This window comes from Eutrigla gurnardus (assembly GCF_963514095.1).
Source record: "Eutrigla gurnardus genome assembly, chromosome: 6".
Lineage (NCBI taxonomy): Eukaryota > Metazoa > Chordata > Actinopteri > Perciformes > Triglidae > Eutrigla > Eutrigla gurnardus.
In genome coordinates, this window is record NC_139920.1 from 9898583 (window position 1) to 9919894 (window position 21312).

The following is a 21312-nucleotide window of genomic DNA, read 5'->3' on the forward strand; positions in this document are numbered from 1 at the left end:
AGACTTCCTTGTGTTCAGCTGTGTGAATCAACAGGTGTCAGGCTGTGGCCGGGGGTGCCAAACGTTCCTGCACCCCCAAGTCTGTTAACTGTGTTTGGTTGTAACAGAAGGAGGAATATATGAAGGTGAAATGGGCTTTCTCTGTGAAGAAGTCCAGTACCTTCAGTGACATGAATGCTCAGCCGATATTCAGGCAAATAATAATTTGATCTTTGATCATTATCTGATGTACTGTATAACCATACAACGCTTAATGTGATATCTGATGAAAGGTTAGGTATTGTTTTGCGTTGTCTAGCAACACGATCGATGAGTAAGTCTGTGCAACATCCTGCAGTGCAAAACCTGTTGTTTAGGCAACAAAATAACTTACAGTTTAGGAAAAGAGAATGGTTTGGGTTTAATTGGTAAGATGTCTTATGTAACTAGTGTATTTGCTGTTAGGTAATTACATAAGTTACATAATAAAAGTAAGGTAAAATAAGTCAGGCAGGACATGAACAGGGTGAAAGCGTTTGTCACATCCATCAACCACGTCGTGCACATTTTAGTGCATTACCTATTATTGTGCATTACCTATGGTAGGTAGGTAAATAAGACTAGCCTGCCGCTAAAGCTAGATCATGACTCATAAAATAATTCCCCACAAAAAACATTCGAAAACCATTTGACAGAATGCGTTGTTTCATTCAGCACATTCAGCGTTATTTTTACACTTTCCGCACATCTCTGCAGAAAAAACTCTATTTGTCTGCGAAGGACGTTTGAAAAGGTATGATTTGATTTACATTTCTGCTACGATGACATTTTCCATGGAACGATTAGCTGCCTCAGTAAAGCACAGATACGATCCTTCAAAGTGACATGACAGAATGTTTAACTGTAGTACAGATTATCATTAGTTTGCTTTTTTCTGAGCACACGAGAGATTAACGATACTCTACATTTGCCTCATCACTTGACAAATACAGTAAACATGAGAATGACTATGAGCATGCCATAGAAACCTCAAAATAAACCATGCATGTCACGTTTGGTGGAGTCTCTGCTTCAAGCCAAGAAACCACTTCCTATCAGGCCAGAGACGGTCGGCTGTGGCGTTGAGCGGAGGCAATGAGAGTGAAAGAGTCCTCCATACAAACCTTTCTAGACATCCTGAATGTTCATCATTACTCACTGGTTGTTATCATTAAATGCATCTCTTCATTAAATCTCTGCAGGATTACCCATGTTGTTCTTGAAGGGCTATAAAGGCACACAACACCATGATGTTTGAATGGCTCTTCGTTGGTATCGGCTCCGTCTCCTACACTTCACGGAGCCAAGTGTAGACGCTCATACGCCGACCGCTCGCATCATAACGCAAGCTGCAGATCGCATTATCGCCACCACCGAGATGCGTCACACCAAGAGAAAGGCAAGAAACTGATTTCTTCCTCTTTTTTCCGTAAATGAAGCTGTTTTCACCCACAACTTATAGAGCAAGTAACCAAACCACAGACCAAGAAGCCAACAGGTACACAGTGATTTCAGCTCAGACAGAACTTCCAACGTGAAATCGACTCCTGCAACACATCTCTGAAAGCTGATCAGAAAATAAAAAGGTTGTAAACATAGTGTAATGCTTCTGAGCATTACTGAGAGCTCATTACGCAGATTCTAAAAAGTACGAGGGCGGTAGTGGTAAACTTTGGTGTTGCATGTTTTTGCTCTATCGCTTAGTAACGAAACCTCAGACCACATGTAATTGCGAGTGCCTGAGAAATGGAAGAGGGGGAGGTGTGTTGTAGGTGTCATACTTATAAATAGGTGCCACATTATTAAACACTTGTATCTCTATGTTGTGTGGTATAAACTATTCACTAAATGCTTATCTACTGCGTATGCATGCTAAATAGGGGGACAGAAAGTCAAGTGTTTCAACCGAATCAATCAATGTTAGCAATAAATAATAGTCAGATTATCAGATTATAAAATTGTCGCTCTTTAAATACTTTTTAGTAAAAATGTTTACATTAATATTGTATGTATAAGTATTTTTATATATTTCTATTTCGACTGTGGAAGGGATGAGACAATATATAGGAGTGATTCCACTATGTTAGTAGTTTTGATCATATTTTGATTGGATAATATCGTGAATCACTCTACACTTTCATGGTTTGGTTGATTCCCAGCAGACTTCACTGGCCAGCACACACATGCAAAACGACAGAAGTGCAAAATAGAGGACAGCTGAGGTAAATGGGCAGATCGGCTAACCAAAACACACAACAACAACATTCTCTGTTGCTGCACAGCTTCAGTCATTTGAAAAGAGTGTTGAGCCCACAAACAAGCCTGAAACTACGTAGGACTGTTTTTAGATCTTATTTTATCTGTGATCAATCAGAACTGGTGAGTGTCAGCAGTGTAAGAAGATGCCTGTATTTGTTTTAGTCACCCTTGTTGTGTGTAGCGTTACATTTGTTTGGGGATAAATAGTACTAGTTTCTTCACTCTTGACTGTGGAGAGTGGCTCATATAAGGAGTGAGTTTATGTCAAACATCATTAAAAGTCATGAAAGCATCATGGGTTTTGTGCTTCAATGACAGTTCTGATATAAGTCCACATTTACAAGTTGCACAAAAAGGAAATGTCCCAATGAAACCGAAGTTAGAGCATCTTTAACTTCCAACATATTTGGTTTAGGAAGAACAGATGGCTGGGTTTGATTTAAAAATGTGCAAATGTATTTGTTTGCATATTTATTGTTCGATGATGTGATATAAAATGGTTAAAAGGCATTTTTCATTTCATCTCAACTTAAAGTTTGGGGAAAATTCCGATTTTTAGGTGGATTTCTTCTACTAATGTTTGGATTTATTTAAAAAGGCAAATTAAATCTGTTCTCAAGTCTATCGTCGCCGTTCACCATGTATGTCGACCTTAAAGTAGCTGAACACTTTACATATCCATGACTGATTTAAAGATTCAAAGTTAGAAAAAACATGAAATAACTGACAATCTGCGTCATCAGGACTGCGTGGGTGTGGTTTGATCTGATTTGATTGACAACGTTTCCTTAGAAACATAAGAAAACAACACATCCAGCGCTATCTCTGTCTATTTCAAACCAGTGAGAAGAGCTCAGACTAAACCACAAATACAGAAATCTGTCATGTGAAATAACCACTGGAGTTCCATCTTAGATTATGATTTGAACGCCATCACTCATACTGCAACACTAAACGTTAAACATGTCGGCCAAACTAACCATCGTGCTCTCATCAATGAAGATAAGAATATAACTCATACACATACATTCCTGGATGTGTCTGTGGGGAGTTTAAATGTGATTTGTGAAGGAGAGCTTGACGCGGAGGCAGAGTGTAATGTTACATCCAAACATAGCAACGAGTGTGCTGGGACTTCACCTGAATTTCCAGCTCTGAGATGTGTTGCTGGAGTTCAGCCATAGCAGCGATGTTGTCAGCTTCCCGCAGCCTCACTGCCATCACCTCTTCCTTACTCTGCAGAAAAACAAAAAGAAGCTGAGGACGGTTCTGCCAAAGCCCCGCGTAGGCATGATGTGAATGCCAGTATAAATATATGTATTGTACACATGGGTGCCAACACCCGCTCACACGCAATACACTAGTAATGTAGGCCTGTAAACAGGGGATCTACACCGACAGGCTACACCTCATCATAAGACAATATCGTCACTTGTAGGCATAGATACTCATACAGGATCTACACCGGCAGGCTATAGACTATTATCACTCAGGACAATATCAATCAACACCATCTCCTATCACACAGGATTTACACAACATGACTGAAACACACCCCGCCCCACAGCTGCAAAGCAGGAGCGATATTTTCTTTTCTATGTGATATCATCTATTTAATTTAGCTATTTTTAGAGAAGATTTTTAACAAATTATACTTTTAAAAAGGGGTCTGGACATGTCCCCAGTGTAGACTACACCTATGACAAGACATCTCAAGTAGTATTAAAACTGAAATCCTAATAAAGCACAAGGAAAAAGCACCACATAAACAGAACAAATAAACAACAATATTGTCCTCCAATTTTACACGATAACACAAACTTGAGATTGATTTGGATTTAGCCACTTTGGTTGAGAGGCAGCAGAGTTGTACCTTGCACTCAATCTCAGCTTGTCTCCGCTTGATCTCTTGCAGTTGCACATGCAGGTCTTTATTTTGCACCGTCAGCGTTTGCACGCAGTCCTGAAGACAGCGACTCTCCTGCTCCGCTCGTCGCAGGTGGTTGCTGTGAATCTGATTCTGCGCGAGCATGTTGCACATAAAGACAAGTTTTAATGAGATAGAAGAAAAACATCTGAGTAACACAATAATAGGATCAGAACTGCCTGCACACAAGAGTGTGAGTTGTTTGGAAAAGATGACTGCTGCCCTCTGAAGGATAATGTGTGACAATACAGGTGGAGAATTCACTTCTTTTACTGTTAATTATATAAATTGTAGGTCCACCTTACTTACTTAATTCTCAATACTACAGTGTACAATTTAATGTCCTATGAATATTGGCATTATAAGGACAGAGAAGCTATGAATTTGAAAATGCAGGACAAAAGACTAACCTACAGGATATATTAGCTTCATCGGGTTAGTGTGTTTCTGAAGCTGATCATGATCTGACCTGTGTCTCCAGCTCCAGCATCCTCTGGCGAGTCTCCCGCAGCTCTGCCTGGGCCTCGGCCTCACGTAGCCGCACACTCATCAGCTCGTCCTGCAGCTCACTCAGGGTGTTCTTCCTGGGGCTGTCCTTCCAGCGACCAGCGGTGCGTGCCAAGTGGCGCTGAGGAGAGGTGTTACAGTCCATCACATTTCCACTACTTATTGAATGATATCCATGTCGTCCTTTTCCACTGTATGACACAGGCATATTGCACTTTGAAGAAAAAAATATCTAAAAATGATAATGTTTTGACATGAGATCGACATGTTGGTGCTCACCTGCCAGTGCTCTTCCAGGTCTCTGACTTGCTGTCTCAGCTCTTTCAGGCCGGTCAGGGCTTCGGCCTCTCTCAGCTTCACTCCAATCAGCTCCTCTTGAAGACGCGCTACATTGGTGTCGTCTGGTAGCGATGTGTTCCTCTAAGAAAGGGGAGGAACAGTTAGATGTTTTTTTTATCTTAATCCGTGATTAAAATCCTTTGTCGTCCCATCCCTAGGCAGGACATCATGCACTGAACTTACCTGTTCCATATCAAGGATCTTGTCTTGCATCTCCTTGAGAGCGCACTGAGACTCTGCTTCCATCAGCCGAGCCTGCACAAGCTCTCTCTCCAGCTGCAGGACGGACTCCTCCGAGTACCGAGGGGCTCCCTTCTACAACAGGACATGTGCATGAGCACGGACAGCAGAGCTACAGATGCCGATGCCTGAGTGCCCTATGATAATATTGTTTGTGTTCGTGTGTGTGTGTGTATATATATATATATATATAAAATGATTCTGGAAGAAAACACACCTTAATGCCTCTCTGCTTTCCGCTACAAAGAATTCAACCTTAATTGCAGCTGACACAAACCATTTTGCCTTTCACTTCCTTCACATAAATAATTCATGACTGCTCATTGAGAAGCAAGATAGCAAATTATGTAAAACATTGTAATGCTTGCATCTTATCTGGAATGCAACCATCAATAATTAAGAATGTTCAGTCAATAGATTCCCTGAACAAGGTGCCATGTGTGAAATCTACCAGCCTGTCAGACAACTGCTTACAAATTCATGAATGCATTTCTGAAAATGCAGAAGACTGTAAGGTGATTGAGCTGTGTAGTACTCCGTGTCCCAATTTTAAATCATGCATGCCAAACAGATAATTACCCAAAGCCGATGTGCAAAGTGATTAAAGCCCTGCTCTGCCACTGCTTGAATTTTGTTGCTAGGCAATGTGTGTCAACAAGTAACCGTGACACATCTGAACTGTAGTCGCATTTTTAGCAGCCCAGGTGTCGGTTCTAGCACAACACATGATGCTGAAATAGTCAGCCTGAGCTCTCAGTGCAGCTGAAGACAAACTGCTCTGGGAAGCATCGCAGTCACAACATCACAGCTCCCGTCACAGACTGGACAGGATCTGTGCCAGTGCAGTGGCATCTGGGGACTCTGCGGCCCTCCTTACCACATGCGGCTGCTGGAGCTGCCTGATGGTTGCCTTGGCCTGCTCCAGCTGAGCACTGGCCTCCTCGCTCTGCTGTTTGACTGTGGCCAGCTCCCGCTTGACCAGGTAGTTCTCCTCTGCCTCCTGAGCCCGAGTCACTTGTCCCTTGGGACATAACCAACCGTGAAGGTGTGAGCATGACAAGAAGTGAAAACGAGAGGGCGGAATGAGTGGGTGAATCAGAAGAGAAGATGAGGGTTTTCTAAGGACATGCTGAACTCCAGCAACGTGTGATTTATATTCTAGTTCTTGTTTTCTTCAGCACGAGTCTCTCACTTCCTCTGACATGCGAAAATGTGCTGTTTCATGCACTTGTTCAACAATGTAATCAGTAATCAAACGCTGGTTTAGTTCTTAATTCAGAGAATCATTAGTGTTCATAGATTCTGCATAATCTTCATTGTACTTATCATGAGCATGCAATGCTAAAGAGAGAGAAGGAAGAAGGAAGGTGCAACATGAGTAATACAGAAAAGAGAAAATGAGGAATATACCTGGATCAATCTATCTGCCAAGGAAGCACTTTCCTACAAAACAGAAATATCAACAAGAGACAGCAGAGAGAGACAATCCAGAGGACAGTTTAAAGCACACAAATAAAGAACAATTGATTGTTTAAGAGTAGAGATGCAATGTTCATTTCCCATCCAGAAAGGTTTGTTTACAGACTGTGGAATGGTGTTTACATTCAGGGGTAGAAAAGGAACATTGCATGCAGATGTGATGGTGCTGATAAAGTGAAAAAGTAGGCGGTGCTGATAACAGCGACAGGTTTCAGACAGGAAGAGATACAGGACAGCTAATAGCAAGAGAGTGAAGTATGGTAGAACAACAGCACAATGGCTGTGTTAAAGAGCCATGTGTTATTGAACTGAACAGAAGCGGTGGACTCGGATGTGGTTCATCTTAACTTTTACTCGGTTCAGTTAGTGGAGAGTTAAAAGGGTCCGGGGGGTCAGAGAGCAGCAGCCTCCAGCTGGTTGTAAGTAACGGACTCATTAAGACCAGTGTTCCCTCCCTGCAGGCAAACGCGGCGTAGCCCTCGCCGTCCACGGCAGACCTCATGCATGGTGCCTTTACCTGGCAGCAGCAGCGCTCATTCAAAGACACATGAAATGTTGCAGGATGACACAAGCAGTGCAACGTGGCATGCAGTGCTTTGTATGGACTTGGACAGCATTAAGCCACTTTCACATTCCAAGCTTGTAGAAGTCTCTGCTTCAGGTCGCATCCGTTATTCCAAACACACAGACAGTCACCGTGACACCAAGACAACGTCAACTTGTTTCTGATGGCAACTTTATCTGCCATCAGAAAATGTACCATACTGTACCAGCCAACCACTTATCAAGTAAATTGACTTTCAACTAACAGAGCCCAGTTAGTGAAAGACGAGACTCCTTCATTAAGAAGAGATGCATGATGTGTGAGCAGACACAGCTGGATGCGGTTAATGTAATGCTGATGAGCGGGGAGCGTTGTCTGACTGGTTAGTCTGGTGATGGAGCACCTGAGCCAAACGCTGCTGCACTCACTTTCTCTAGTGTGTCTATCCTCTGCTTCAGGAGCCGGTTCTCTGTCCGCAACCTCTGCAAACACAGAAATTACAGAATCAAACAAAACAAAATACGCATTGAGGAGCCTTTAAAACATATTTTAACATTCAACAACCTCCGCACACCTTTATCTCCACCTGCTCCTCCATCTCTTTAGTTTTGAATGTAGTGTAATCTTTCTCTAACCTGAAAAACAGAAAAATCACAGACAATCAATGAACACAACAATATTAACATTTCTTACATGATAAAATCAGTCTAGCATGGACAGGGGTACTGAAAACCATAGCAGTAATCAAAATACAATTTAAATACATTCTGCAAGAAATAACATCTACAAATTAGTTTTATAACCACAACATAACATACAACGTTTATAGGTTTGGTAGCCTTGATTAAGAATGTCTGGAGCAGGCTTAAATGTTAGATATCTTAAATATACATTTTCAACAACCCAAAATCAAGAGAGGCTGCTCTACAAATCATTACAGTCATGGCTGAAAGCTTAGGATGATTTAGACACTATGAAATAGTTACAAAGTTGAATTGTAAAGTGAACACCGGAACCCAGAATGATAAAGATCCATGAACTGTGGTGAGATGGGCCTAAGAGGATGTGATTTTTACAGGCTCTTCTGTAGAAATAAATAGGCCAAAAGAAGAGGTTGGTATGTGTTGATGAACCATTAGTTGTGCTTACTTTTTCATCTTCTTGGCATTGTATTTAACTTGATATGCAGCCAGGATGACCTTATCTGGTCCGCTGTCAAGCTGGTGTGGGATGACCCTCTGGAAGTGCTGAAGCACAGGAAGGAAACAGGGTGAGTGCCACACACACATTTAAACACCCTGACGTCTTAGTCAGAGACCAAAACTCTACATCAGACGTCAGCATGAACACAGCAGGTGAGGTTGAGAGACACATATGTGTCAATTATCTGGGTGTGGTGGAGGTTCCTCCCCCGAGGGTGCCGCACACTTTAGACCACACATCTAAGCTGCTTGGATGACAAGTCATATGGAGGTCATGGCTGATATACCTGTAACATTCCCTCCATGTCAAGCTGGATCAGTTCAGTCTGATTCATCTGAAGGATGGCCAGTCCCACACGGAAAACTATCTCCAGACCCTGAGGAGAGAGATCACCAGTAATCACCGAGGAGTTATCTTTCAATGAAACAACAATCATCAGTGTGAAATCTCTTTTTAAGTGTTTTGAGGATTTAAAATGTCTTTCAATGGGTCTCTAGAGAGCTGTGAAACAACTAACACTAACAATAAAAATGGACTGTGCTGTTTTGGTTTCATCCAGCAGGTGGTGCTAATGGATAACCTTTCCATGACTGTCAACTTCATGTAATCTACAAATGTAGTTTGTCTCAAAGCAACAGAAGAAATCCCCCCCAAAAAAGAAGAAGAGTGGAAACCCTTGCCTTTAACAGGAGTTAACCGTTCCTTTTATAGACACATGTACATTTTGGATCATTGGAGGCCATTATGCTACAAACAGGAAAAGCAACATCTTGATCATTCACAAAAATTACAGACCACATAAACAAGTAAATTCAGTAAAAGAGATTGAAACTGAAAAATGCAAGCTAAATAAACAGAATGACAAATATGTAAAGACACATATTCTTTACAGACGGATCTATGTAAGCAGATTGATATCATTCAAAGCAGGTGGCAGCTCTTTAAACAGCTAGACTTCTTTTCAACTGACCTCACACATGAAGATGTCAAAGATCCTCGTGGCAACGGGTAGAGGGAAGGAGGTGAGGAAGATGGTGAGGAACCAGGAGGAGGCGTACATGGATGTGTGAAAGCTCTGAGCCTGGAAATGTATGTGCAGCTCCGGGAGTTGCTCCTGCAAGGCAAAAATAATAAGGATTCACACCATCATCGCTATATCGGGGAATGAAATTAGCACCTGCCGCCTTTCAAATTCAGGGTACATGTTGGCTATTGCAAGTGGAAATGTTAGGCCACCTGCCACAATATACAAGTATATGGTATTGGTTAAAAAAATAAAAACTTAAATATATAATAGTCAGGGATCAAGACTGCATAATATATTTCCATAGTTTAAGGCATTCTACATAGATTTCAGAAGACAGAAATGTTTAGGGACCTGCCACAGCGGCAGGTGAGGGAAGAAAACATTTTCATACTCAGTTTTTACAAACTGTCATCAAAACAGTTTTACAACAAGTATGAGGTGTCTACCTGGATCATACACTCAAACTGGTACATGCAGAGTCCCAGCTCAGCCATGCTGGGTTTGAAAAGCTCTCGTAATCTGTAGTCTTGCATCAGCTTCACAAACACACAGAAAGCCTCCTCTTCTGGCATCTAGGAAAACAATAACAGGGTGAAATCAAAGCCCAAATCGGTTCACTTAAATAACTATTATATACTGGTGAATCAGTGTTTGTGTGTGTGAGTGTGTGGTGATGATGGGACTATTACCTGCATGAGTAGCAGTCCTACAATGAACGCACTCCCTTGACAATAGCCAACCTCTCGGTCAACCAGAGAATATGCCTGAGATAGCAGATTATTTTGAGTGAGTGATGGTTGTACACACTTGCATTCACTGTACTGACATTTCTCACCCTGGTTACTGTTAACACATCTTACTTAAATACCTGTTTTTGCTATCTGTACACATGCTTATCAGTTTATCTGCATACAATCAAGTTCAACGAGACCTGCCTTCATGACATTGAAGAGGACTTCTTGGCCCAAGCTGTCTTTCTCCTTGAAGAATTCATGTTCAGGGTAAGTGCGGGCGATGTCTCTGCGAATCAGCTTCTCGCAGGGTGACGTCATCTTCAGGAGTTCGGAGTATTGATCTTTGATGGGCATGTTTTGAGCGTTGCACAGCAACTGCCAGACTATTGCCCTAAAGTGGTGAGGAACCCCTCTTCTGACAAGATCCTGCGTATAAAAAAAAGAGATACTTTGTGAAATTGACAATAACGTATGTATATTTTAAAGGCATGAATGAGGAATGTAAATGGTGACCGTTTTAGTATTTTTGAATACAGTGTAAGTAAGAAAACACGTCGGCTTCCTGTGGAGAAAAAGAGCAGACTATTGCATTTCTTACAGCAGGATACTGCCACAGGCATGCTTTGTGCTGTAGCATTTATATTCCCACTTCTGCACAGTGAGCCTCTCATAATAATACCATTTCCACTGACAAATATAATCTTGTCAAGGAGGCACTTTGCTGTGTGATTTGTTTCCATAAATTACTGCTGATACAATTCGATTAAGCAATTTCCTGTGCTGACAGGGAACACTGGTCTTTCCTGCTATGATAGGAAGGTGTGTGTGTGTGTGTGTGTGTGTGTGTGTGTGTGTGTGTGTGTGTGTGTGTGTGTGTGTGTGTGTGTGTGTGTGTGTGTGCATCTGGTCAGTGCAGGGTGCATCTGGAGCAGAGGTCCACCCACACAGGCTTTCAGCAGGGGATCCCTCACTCCTCTCAGAGGTCAGACAAGACAAACCAAGCTTTGTGCTGGAACAATGCTCCGTCTCACATCTTCTCTGTGTCTGAACGAAGGCTGCTTTCTGAGTCACACACCACTACGTCAAACACCCTTTTGTATTCTAATTAATGCTCTGTGACAGGCTCCAAAGGCCCATTTTACCATGCTTTTTTGTTGCGGGAGTATCACTCCTTTTTTCTGCACTGTCGTTATTGTAAAAGGTACAGAGACGGAAAGGGGTGACAGAATGTTACGCCTCGGGGCCGGTAACAGAGGTCGTCACAGACCAGAAACGAGGCGTTTGTGAATGGAGTGAGGCCGTGAGCCGCAACAGAATGTGACATTTTGAAGACGTTTTACATGTGCGACGTCGTGAGATTTAACGAGCTCAGAACGTTTACCCGAAGAGCAAAAAAAGCGTGTAGTTGCTCGCGGGAGGAAAATGTTTATGATGCACAGCAACTTCGCTTGCGGTTTAAAAGTTGTCTAAATGTGCAAGACGAGCAAAAGTTCACCTTACATTTTTGTTTTTGTGCACTCTAGCTAATTGTATTTCCTACGCTCCATTGACCTGTCTCGAGGCAGTCGGCACTGTTGTGTTACATGTAACGGCATCACGGGATGCTTTTAAAAGGAGACACTGTTGCGGCGATCACGGCATATCGAGGACTCTTCTTTCCTTGATTACGGCTGAATCTCTGTGTAAAAACATCTTATAGAAAATCAGCAAAGATTTCAATGGTTAATGCTTTTAAGAACTTATTTGGTATAGATGCGCAGGGAATATTCCAGCATCCCATTTACATTTGACCCTTTTATCCACTGAACAATTCATATATCTCTTCAGCAGTGGATCTTGATTAAATATTATGTATTGAAAACATGAACACATCAGGGGTTTTGCTGACAAGTGCAGAAAAGTCATTTGCGCAACAGAAACTGGGTTTGTCTGTTAGCTGAGGGGAAGAAAACATTTTGTGGAAGCCTCAGCAGTTATGATTACCATCCCAGGCTGGTTGCAACCGTCTGGTCATTACTACTTCTGTTAAATTACATAACACCCACGCATGGTCACAGGTCCTTTGCAACACTTCCCCATTTACACACAACAGTGCGTGGCAACAAAAACGGAAACCCTGCCCACACAGAAGATGTCCCATCCCATTTTCTTTGTCAAACATGTCAGACTGTTGTTTCATGTGAACGGCTTACAGAAAATGGGCTCTAAATGTGACTAACTACGAGAAAGGCATAATCATGGGTGATGATGATGATGACGCAGTTTTTAAGTGTCGCTTGTAATTTTCAAAGCGGAGCAATGAACGGACCAAACGCATGCAAGAGTGCAAGATCAACCCAGGAATGGTTTGACATTACCTTTATCACCTGGTCACGTACATAAGGTAATCTCTTGCTAAAAACCTGCCATGACTTCTGCCTGTTATCAGAATGTTATGAACAAAGTGCTTGACAGAGTTTTCCATTTTTCCTCACGGGTCTCCATGTGCATTTTAAACCAAACTGCCATTGACAGTGACCGGGCATATGGTTATCACAAGACCACAAAGAGAAACCGCCGAAACAAGCAACCTAATATTAGATTCAAATGTCAAGAACAAAAATAACAAGTTCAAGGACTACACTCAGTGTCACCTCGAACAAAGATAGCCTTAGAAAATATTTAGGGGCCGAGTAAACATTTTATCAGATAAGGCTATTGTAGCATTCAGGCCAGAGCCTGATACAAATGCCTGTGAAACATGTGTATCAACAGAGTGGCAGTGTAGCCTAGATGTCAACCAAGTTTAAAGCCATCTCCATTAAGGTTGCCACTAACAATTATTGAGGTTATTAAAGTGCAAAACTGTATACGCTCCCCATATTCTTACAGTAGACCCTCCACTGTTCATAATCAAATTTGAAAAAGTCCCTGCTGTTGATTCTTGTTGATATTGCACGGCAGCCTGTCAGACCAGGCGATGCTGGTGTGTCGGCCTCCATATAAGCTCAGACTTAGCTGGTGTGTCCTGAGGGGGAGGAAGTCGGGCGCTGTGGCACGTAGGGCGACTGGGTGACACCAACTTTCCCTTCACAAAACATATTCAATTATTTTTATGGTAGTAACAGGGGACTTTGACGGTGTATTTAGCAGCTATAAAGGACAATATTTTTTTTAAATCTCCTTTAAATCTTTAATCTTTTTTGACAAAAGTAATTGATTTTGCCCACTAATCACATTGACATTGACCATTATCAAAAGAGCTGATAAAACTCTTGAAAGCAGATTTGTAAACTACAGCTCCATAATTGTCTTAACCTTGTTTCAGCAGGCGGGTCAGATGTGTCTCAGTAAGCTCTTTATGCAGCTGTGTTTCAGTAAGCTCTTAAGCAGGTCGGCACAAGACTTGGCCGTCACTTCAAAGGAAGTCCTGTGCACTAGTCTCACCTTTAGCTGCTTCTCCTTCTTCTTGCGTACCTCCTCCCACTCATTGACGATTCGTCCCCACAGGATCCAAGAGTCCTCCTCCAGGTGGGAGAGGTTGGAGGAGGCAGACGAGCTAGACACCAGGGAGGAGCCACTGTTTCGCCTGGAGCCGTTCATGGAGCGCAGCGACTTGGTGTCTGTCTCTAGCAGCCTGTAGTGAATAAAGAGATAGGATGAACACTGGGCTACCACTTTAATCATTGTCGAACATCAACAGAAAAAACTTAAGCGTTACAGCGACAGTGGCGAGAAAAAACTGCCTAAAGGCAAACTGCATAAAGTCCACTTCCATCAAAAACATTTGTTTCAATCTTTTATCAAACTAACTGTCTAAACCTAATTGTCTTAATGGGCTTAAATCAATAATGCATAGCTAACAGAAATACAATCCTGATACAATTACATAATTTGTTACATAAATTGTTTTAGAGGGCTGCGGTGGTGTATGGGTAGCACTGTCGCCTCACAGCGAGAGGGTCGCGGGTTCAATTCCCGGGTCGGGCCCGGGTTCCTTCTGTGTGGAGTTTGCATGTTCTCCCCGTGTAAGCGTGGGTTCACACAGTGGTTGTCTGTCTCTACATGTCTCCCTGTGATAGACTGGTTACCTGTCTGTCTCTACATGTCTCCCTGTGATAGACTGGTTACCTGTCTGTCTCTACATGTCTCCCTGTGATAGACTGGTTACCTGTCTGTCTCTACGTGTCTCCCTGTGATAGACTGGTTACCTGTCTGTCTCTACATGTCTCCCTGTGATAGACTGGTTACCTGTCTGTCTCTACATGTCTCCCTGTGATAGACTGGTTACCTGTCTGTCTCTACATGTCTCCCTGTGATAGACTGGTTACCTGTCTGTCTCTACATGTCTCCCTGTGATAGACTGGTTACCTGTCTGTCTCTACATGTCTCCCTGTGATAGACTGGTTACCTGTCTGTCTCTACATGTCTCCCTGTGATAGACTGGTTACCTGTCTGTCTCTACATGTCTCCCTGTGATAGACTGGTTACCTGTCTGTCTCTACATGTCTCCCTGTGATAGACTGGTTACCTGTCTGTCCCTACATGTCGCCCTGTGATAGACTGGTTACCTGTCTGTCTCTGCATGTCAGCCCTGTGATAGACTGGTTACCTGTCTGTCTCTACATGTCTCCCTGTGATAGACTGGTTACCTGTCTGTCTCTACATTACAGCCCTGTGATAGACTGGTTACCTGTCTGTCTCTACATGTCGGCCCTGTGATAGACTGGTTACCTGTCTGTCTCTACATGTCGGCCCTGTGATAGACTGGTTACCTGTCTGTCTCTACATGTCTCCCTGTGATAGACTGGTTACCTGTCTGTCTCTACATGTCGGCCCTGTGATAGACTGGTTACCTGTCTGTCTCTACATGTCAGCCCTGTGATAGACTGGTTACCTGTCTGTCTCTACATGTCGGCCCTGTGATAGACTGGTTACCTGTCTGTCTCTACATGTCGGCCCTGTGATAGACTGGTTACCTGTCTGTCTCTACATGTCAGCCCTGTGATAGACTGGTTACCTGTCTGTCTCTACATGTCAGCCCTGTGATAGACTGGTTACCTGTCTGTCTCTACATGTCAGCCCTGTGATAGACTGGTTACCTGTCTGTCTCTACATGTCAGCCCTGTGATAGACTGGTTACCTGTCTGTTCTCTACATGTCGGCCCTGTTATATACTGGCTACCTGTCTGTCTCTACATGTCAGCCCTGTGATAGACTGGTTACCTGTCTGTTCTCTACATGTCAGCCCTGTTATAGACTGGCATCCTCTCCAGGGTGAACCCTGCCTTCGCCCAATGATAGCTGGATTCAGCTCTACAATCTGAAGACCAGTAGGTCAACATTTTTATCAAACAAGCATATTATGTGCTGATTGCATTGCTTTTTTACCAATCACTGGACCCTACCCCCACTGAAGAGAAAAGAGAAACTGCAAAAACATGTAGTACACCATCAGACATAAATGGATCTGCAGGGGTTTCAATACGTCCTCAGATTCAGCAAAGTCTAGAAGTCAGTGCCAGATAATTTGCATACTGTGATTTGCAGCAACCAAACAACATTAAGCGTAGAAATTAAAGCCGCTCATATTTGTAGAGTAGTGACATAAACTGTATCACAGTTTTATGACATATGAGTGTAAAATAACCACATGCATCACAGTGACTGATAACCAGCAGCCCATTGATGAAATTAGGAAACAGCTGGCAACATTATCTAGCGTTTGTACATCAACAGCCATCAGCAGTCACAATCGGATTATAAACAGGAAGACTTATAGGAAGTATATTCTAAATAATGTAAGCCCACAAACAATAATTAGCAGGTTAAAACGTATATTAAAATCAACAAACTCACTTTGAAAAACAGTAAAAAAGTGATATAAAAGGTGTTGACATTTACAGTATTTAAATTCCACTAACAACATGTCTGGTATAAAAGCAACAATGAATGTTGGAGGTCAGTCAAATATTTATTCCATTCAGGGTCAGCATTTGAAGTGCATTGTGGGGGATGGAAATTTCAAGCGTCTTGTACTGTATCACTCTTATCAGTTTGTCACTAGAGTTACTGACAGAGTGACCCAGTCAAGGATCAGTGTGCACAGAAAAGAAGCTGTGACTGCCAACCTGTGCAGCACAGAGGAGCTCAAGACAGACACACAAAGGCTCAGACACCTGATCTCGGAAAAAGGCCTGGGCCTCTCCACCGGAGAGTGACGTCAGGGAGGCTGCTCCCAGAATGGCTAGGGTTACAGCCTAATTTGGGTCGTGTGGGGAGGGAGTAAAATGGATGGCCTGAAAGACAGGCTAGCAACATAATTTGTTCACATGTGTGACTGAGAAAGAAAAAGTGAATAAAAAGCAAAATCTCGTTACCAAGTTGCCAAAATCTTGCCACAAATTCCACTTGTTTGAGCATTTCAGTTCAGTCCGTCACAAACAATCATATACGCTGCATTAACAGGCTGCGTTACACATGAACCTGAACTTACTGGTACCTCTGCTAATAATTCACCAGTAGTCAAACACAAGTCTGCAGCTTTACAAATACAAAATACGAAAACACTACAGAGAATAAGTTGTGTTCAAAGCAATATTTGCAAGGATTAAAATGATAAAATTAAAATAAAATTTTGATCCAGGTCAAAAAGCCAAACTGCTAAAGGTATATTTTTCAAGCAGCTGACTGTTACATTCAATTTGCAGTTGATTACAGCAGGAGAACACGCCTAAAATACTTTTAATCTTACCAAGACAAACTCATGATGTACTCCTCAGGTCTCTGGTTTGTAGGAATTCTGGAGCAATGGCATGTCTGATTTACAGATTGGAGCAGTCGGTGGAGGACTTCCTCATCTGTGTGACACTATTGAATAAATGCTTGTGTCTTTTATCTGCTCTGTCGGGTACAAAGGCCTCACTAAACACACAAAAACCTGCAGACGCATCCCAGTATCTGTAACATACATACGGATCAATGGTTGCCTCAATGTGGATTGGACCGAGCCATTAGGGCTGAACCCGATGTCACTTCTTCTTCAAAGCTTTTTTGAGATTTTTGAATGAAGCTTGAATTGTCTGTTAATCCAGCTGCAAGCCTCCCTTCGTGTGTGTGGCAACAAGCGGATGAGGGCAGTGAAAATGTTGTTTTGAAAAGGTAAAATGAAGCTGGACACTCTCTATATTAATTAATGTTGTGAATTTTGTAAATGATTACATCCATCTTTGATACATTTTGAGGTTTGAGGACTGAGGCAACGGCACACACGGCAGCATCTCTGTAACACTGTAAGCATGTGTTTTTAATCATTTAATAAAGCCTATGGAACAAGCTAAAGAGTATGCATTTATATGGGCATGGGGAGAGAAGATGAACAGAGACACAACACAGACCATGAGGTCACTTTTCATGTCAACATACCCGAAGCAGATTAATTGATTTTTCGTATTATTTCAGAAGGCTGAACCAGCACTCTGCACTCAGCACTGAAGACTGGTCCCAGATTCTCCAAATGTGGGATTTCCTGACCCTGCAAAACACTTGCTACAGGAAATCCCACAGCATGTGCTCCTTCTGCAGCCATGGTGCCCCATGTTGGTCACAGAAATGTTCAACAGGTCTCCAGTCCATCAAAATGACAACAGCCTTCAGATGTTTCCATCGTTGTTAAAAAAAGGTGATGATGAAATATATTAGATTAATGCAACATGTATGAATACATAAAGCCCTCCCTTCTGCTGTTGAACCTGTCTTGTCAACACTTTGGTGACAAAATCATAAGATTTGCATGTTTGGTAGACATCAGCATAGAGAGGCGTGGCGGCAGAGAATGTGTCTTTTAAAGGGTCCAGCGATGTGTCGGGTGGAGGCAGAGGTCAAAGGGAAGCCTGAAAACTGACTTCTGTTCACCAGATGCGAGTCTGCTAGGAGCTTCATGAAAGAAATTAGTGAGAAAATGAAACATTTCCCTGGTTGTGATGTCCCGTAATGACAGAAAGCATCACTTGGCTTTCTGGAGCAGTAGCTGTTGTGGGCGTACCGATGAGTCACCGACCCCTGCATTCAACAGAGCCTTGCTGTCTATTTCACTGGAGTTAACTGTGACACAATCCCAAACTCTGAACGGCATGCTTGGTTTCCATGCTGACACCGAGTGCACTAGCCATGGGTGAGAGTCACAACGGAGAAAGAATTCACAAAGCTGGCAGTAGAGGGATGTTGCATCACCCTCTAAAAGTGCTTTACTCTGATGTGAACAATAAGCACCTCAGGGACAGCACACAGAATACATCTTACACTTACAAAAGGTCTTGTACTGTTGGTGTGATGTGAGGCTACCATTAGATGTCCGCTTCAAAACTGCTGACTGCTTGTTGAGAACAAAATTACATAGCAACGGTCAATGGCACCAGGAGGAACCCAGCACCCACTGCACCAAGAGGAACCCAGCACCCACTGCACCAAGAGGAACCCAGCACCCACTGCACCAAGAGGAACCCAGCACCCACTCCACCAAGAGGAACCCAGCACCTACTGCACCAGGAAGAACCCAGCATCCACTGCACCAGGAGGAACCCAGCACCCACTGCACCAAGAGGAACCCAGCACCCACTGCACCAGGAGGAACCCAGCACCCACTGCACCGGGAGGAACCCAGCACCCACTGCACCAGGAGGAACCCAGCACCCACTGCACCGGGAGGAACCCAGCACCCACTGCACCGGGAGGAACCCAGCACCCACTGCACCGGGAGGAACCCAGCACCCACTGCACCAGGAGGAAGCACGGTGTAGGGTCTGACAATCACAGAGGATTTCATCCCGGTACCTAACAGCTGTTAGAGTAACGTTGGCTATGACATGGAGGTCTGTGCTACCCTCCAAGGATAAACCTTCCCAGACCATCACAGACCCACAACCAAGCCGGTCATGCTGGATGATGTTTCAGGCAGCAAAACATTGCTGTTGAGACTGTGCTGGGAGATACAGCCATCCTGAAGGAGCTGGACAACCTGAATGGTCTGCAGGTACCACCTCATGCTACAAGTAGTACTCAGTAGTAATCAAGGACACTAGCAGAACACAAAACTAGAGAAGAAACATGACACAATGTAAATGTAAACGTAAGAACCACATGCAAAAACCATTCCCTTTTGGTGGGTTGTGTTGTGTTTGCCTTTTCATTGCATCTGTTGTCACTTTCACACTTTCAAATGCAGTGTTGCAAGACAGCTGCAAAAATGAAGAGCTCTAAAACTAAACATTGAATGTTTATAGAGATATCATCATTTTCATGTGACAAGTTCTGGCAGGTTTATGGAATTATCTGGTCAATTTCCAGGAGGACAACCAGGAGACATCTCAAACCTGGACCTGTTCTTGGTTTTCATTAGCACACTTCAATGCTCTACACCCTACTTGAAACGGGGTGTCATGGGTGGCAAAGGAGACACATATTGTGTGAATACAACCAACAAGCAGACACTCTGGCTCTACGTCATACATAGTGAAATGCTGAGGAAGAACAAAAGAAGCAGCCAAAGCCTCTCAAATTCTTGCACATTTTATAATTCTATAGGATAGCATATCCCTCCAAATATCAATCTACCAGAAATCAAATGCACAATTAAAATTACTCAAAATAACACTGCATGACCAACTTAGAATCAACAGAAAAGTTGAGGCTCAAGATGCTATTTTCTCTTTTCTTCATAATATAATAATAAAGTACGTATCTTGTACTATTAAGCCAGTGGATGAGACTCAAACGAGGCTTCAGCCAAATGAGCCATCCGTTACACACATAAACCCAGAGACATCTTCAAACGAGTCAGGGCTTCACTCTGGGCTAGGTCAAATGGGTTCAAACACCCTGAAACCACAAACCAGCAAATAACTGACGGACAAACTTATTTCAAAACAGACTATGTTATGTTATGTTATGTTGGGAGTACATTTTGATGAAAAAGCTGACAAACCCTCAAAGAACAAATTCAAAACCAACTATCTAAACATCCTCCAGAACCTGACAAACTGGAAACTTAAATTTTCTTCTAAAGATATTTTACTCTTAAAGTCTAGTGAGCTAGTTGGCGTGTCCCAACCTGTCGGGTGAGACTCTCCCGTAGGTGCAGATCTGATTAGGAGGGGGATGGTGGGGAGCCAGAGCGGTGCAGAGGTGTAAAGATAACAAGGCAAAGACAAAATAATGATAATAATACTATGAACAAAGGTCTGAATATTGACTTGAAAAGTTGAATAAAAATGTAAATATAAAAATAGTATTTAAATATTTGAGGCCAATGATTATATAACTTAACATGAAAGTTATAAAAGATGTGTGAATTGATTTAGTAATTCTTTTTAGTAGTATGTAAATATTAGATTTAATAACCAAGTGAATTTATAGTTAATGAAGATTTAACGGTAGCCTGCACAACAAGCCTGCAGCAATTACTTCCCAAGGTTCAACTTGTTTTGTGTGTGTGGAAAGGGACACAACCCAAACACTATCCTCTTTAAGTACAGTCTTCTGCACAAGTAGATGGTCATGCTGAGTAGTGATGATGTGTTGACTTTGATTATAGGCTTGAGTAGTTGGATCGATATTTTTAGATTTTGTATTAAAAATGGTAGCCTTTATGCTCCCTGCATTTTTGTAAAGTACATTATTACATTTATCATCTGAAGAGTTTTCCTTCACCAGCAATTACGTAAAATTTTGAAAAGTGCTGTTTTCTGCTTTATCTAAATATGTGTTAGAAGAGAACTTAGTGAAAGGCAGAATGACACTAGGCCTGTTTACACAGACGATTCTGCCGTAATCACAGAAAGGAGAGTCAAAACTATGCTGCACTTTGCTTTGAGGTGTAACGCCGCATTGGTATCTCCATTTACAAAGCATCCCGGCTTTGAGGAACCAGAGACGCCACACTCGGAAATGAGCGTCGGAACTCCAATTAGCTCGATTGCATCAAAACAACTATGAAAGGTGAACGTTTGCTCGTCTCACATATTTACACGACTCTTCAACCGCAAGCACAGTTGCTGTG

At 42.6% G+C, this 21312-nt stretch overlaps 1 protein-coding gene across 6 annotated transcripts in view; it reads right to left on the reverse strand.

Annotated features, from left to right (window-relative positions):
• Positions 1–21312, reverse strand: part of evi5b (ecotropic viral integration site 5b) — a 32183-nt gene that overhangs the window by 4386 nt on the left and 6485 nt on the right. For 4 of the 6 annotated variants that reach the window (XM_084011621.1, XM_084011622.1, XM_084011620.1 and 1 more), the window contains 16 exons: positions 13704–13893; positions 10479–10703; positions 10233–10307; positions 9990–10115; positions 9487–9630; positions 8803–8892; positions 8463–8560; positions 7888–7948; positions 7742–7795; positions 6701–6733; positions 6168–6311; positions 5234–5365; positions 4991–5131; positions 4674–4832; positions 4151–4297; positions 3418–3513 (listed from right to left, as the gene is read on the reverse strand). In XM_084011621.1, the coding sequence (XP_083867747.1) occupies positions 3418–3513; positions 4151–4297; positions 4674–4832; positions 4991–5131; positions 5234–5365; positions 6168–6311; positions 6701–6733; positions 7742–7795; positions 7888–7948; positions 8463–8560; positions 8803–8892; positions 9487–9630; positions 9990–10115; positions 10233–10307; positions 10479–10703; positions 13704–13893 (1915 nt within the window). Of the gene's footprint in view, positions 1–3417; positions 3514–4150; positions 4298–4673; positions 4833–4990; positions 5132–5233; positions 5366–6167; positions 6312–6700; positions 6734–7741; positions 7796–7887; positions 7949–8462; positions 8561–8802; positions 8893–9486; positions 9631–9989; positions 10116–10232; positions 10308–10478; positions 10704–13703; positions 13894–17010; positions 17106–21312 lie in introns of those variants that run through there. The other 2 variants (XM_084011624.1, XM_084011625.1) reach the window with 2 other exon arrangements.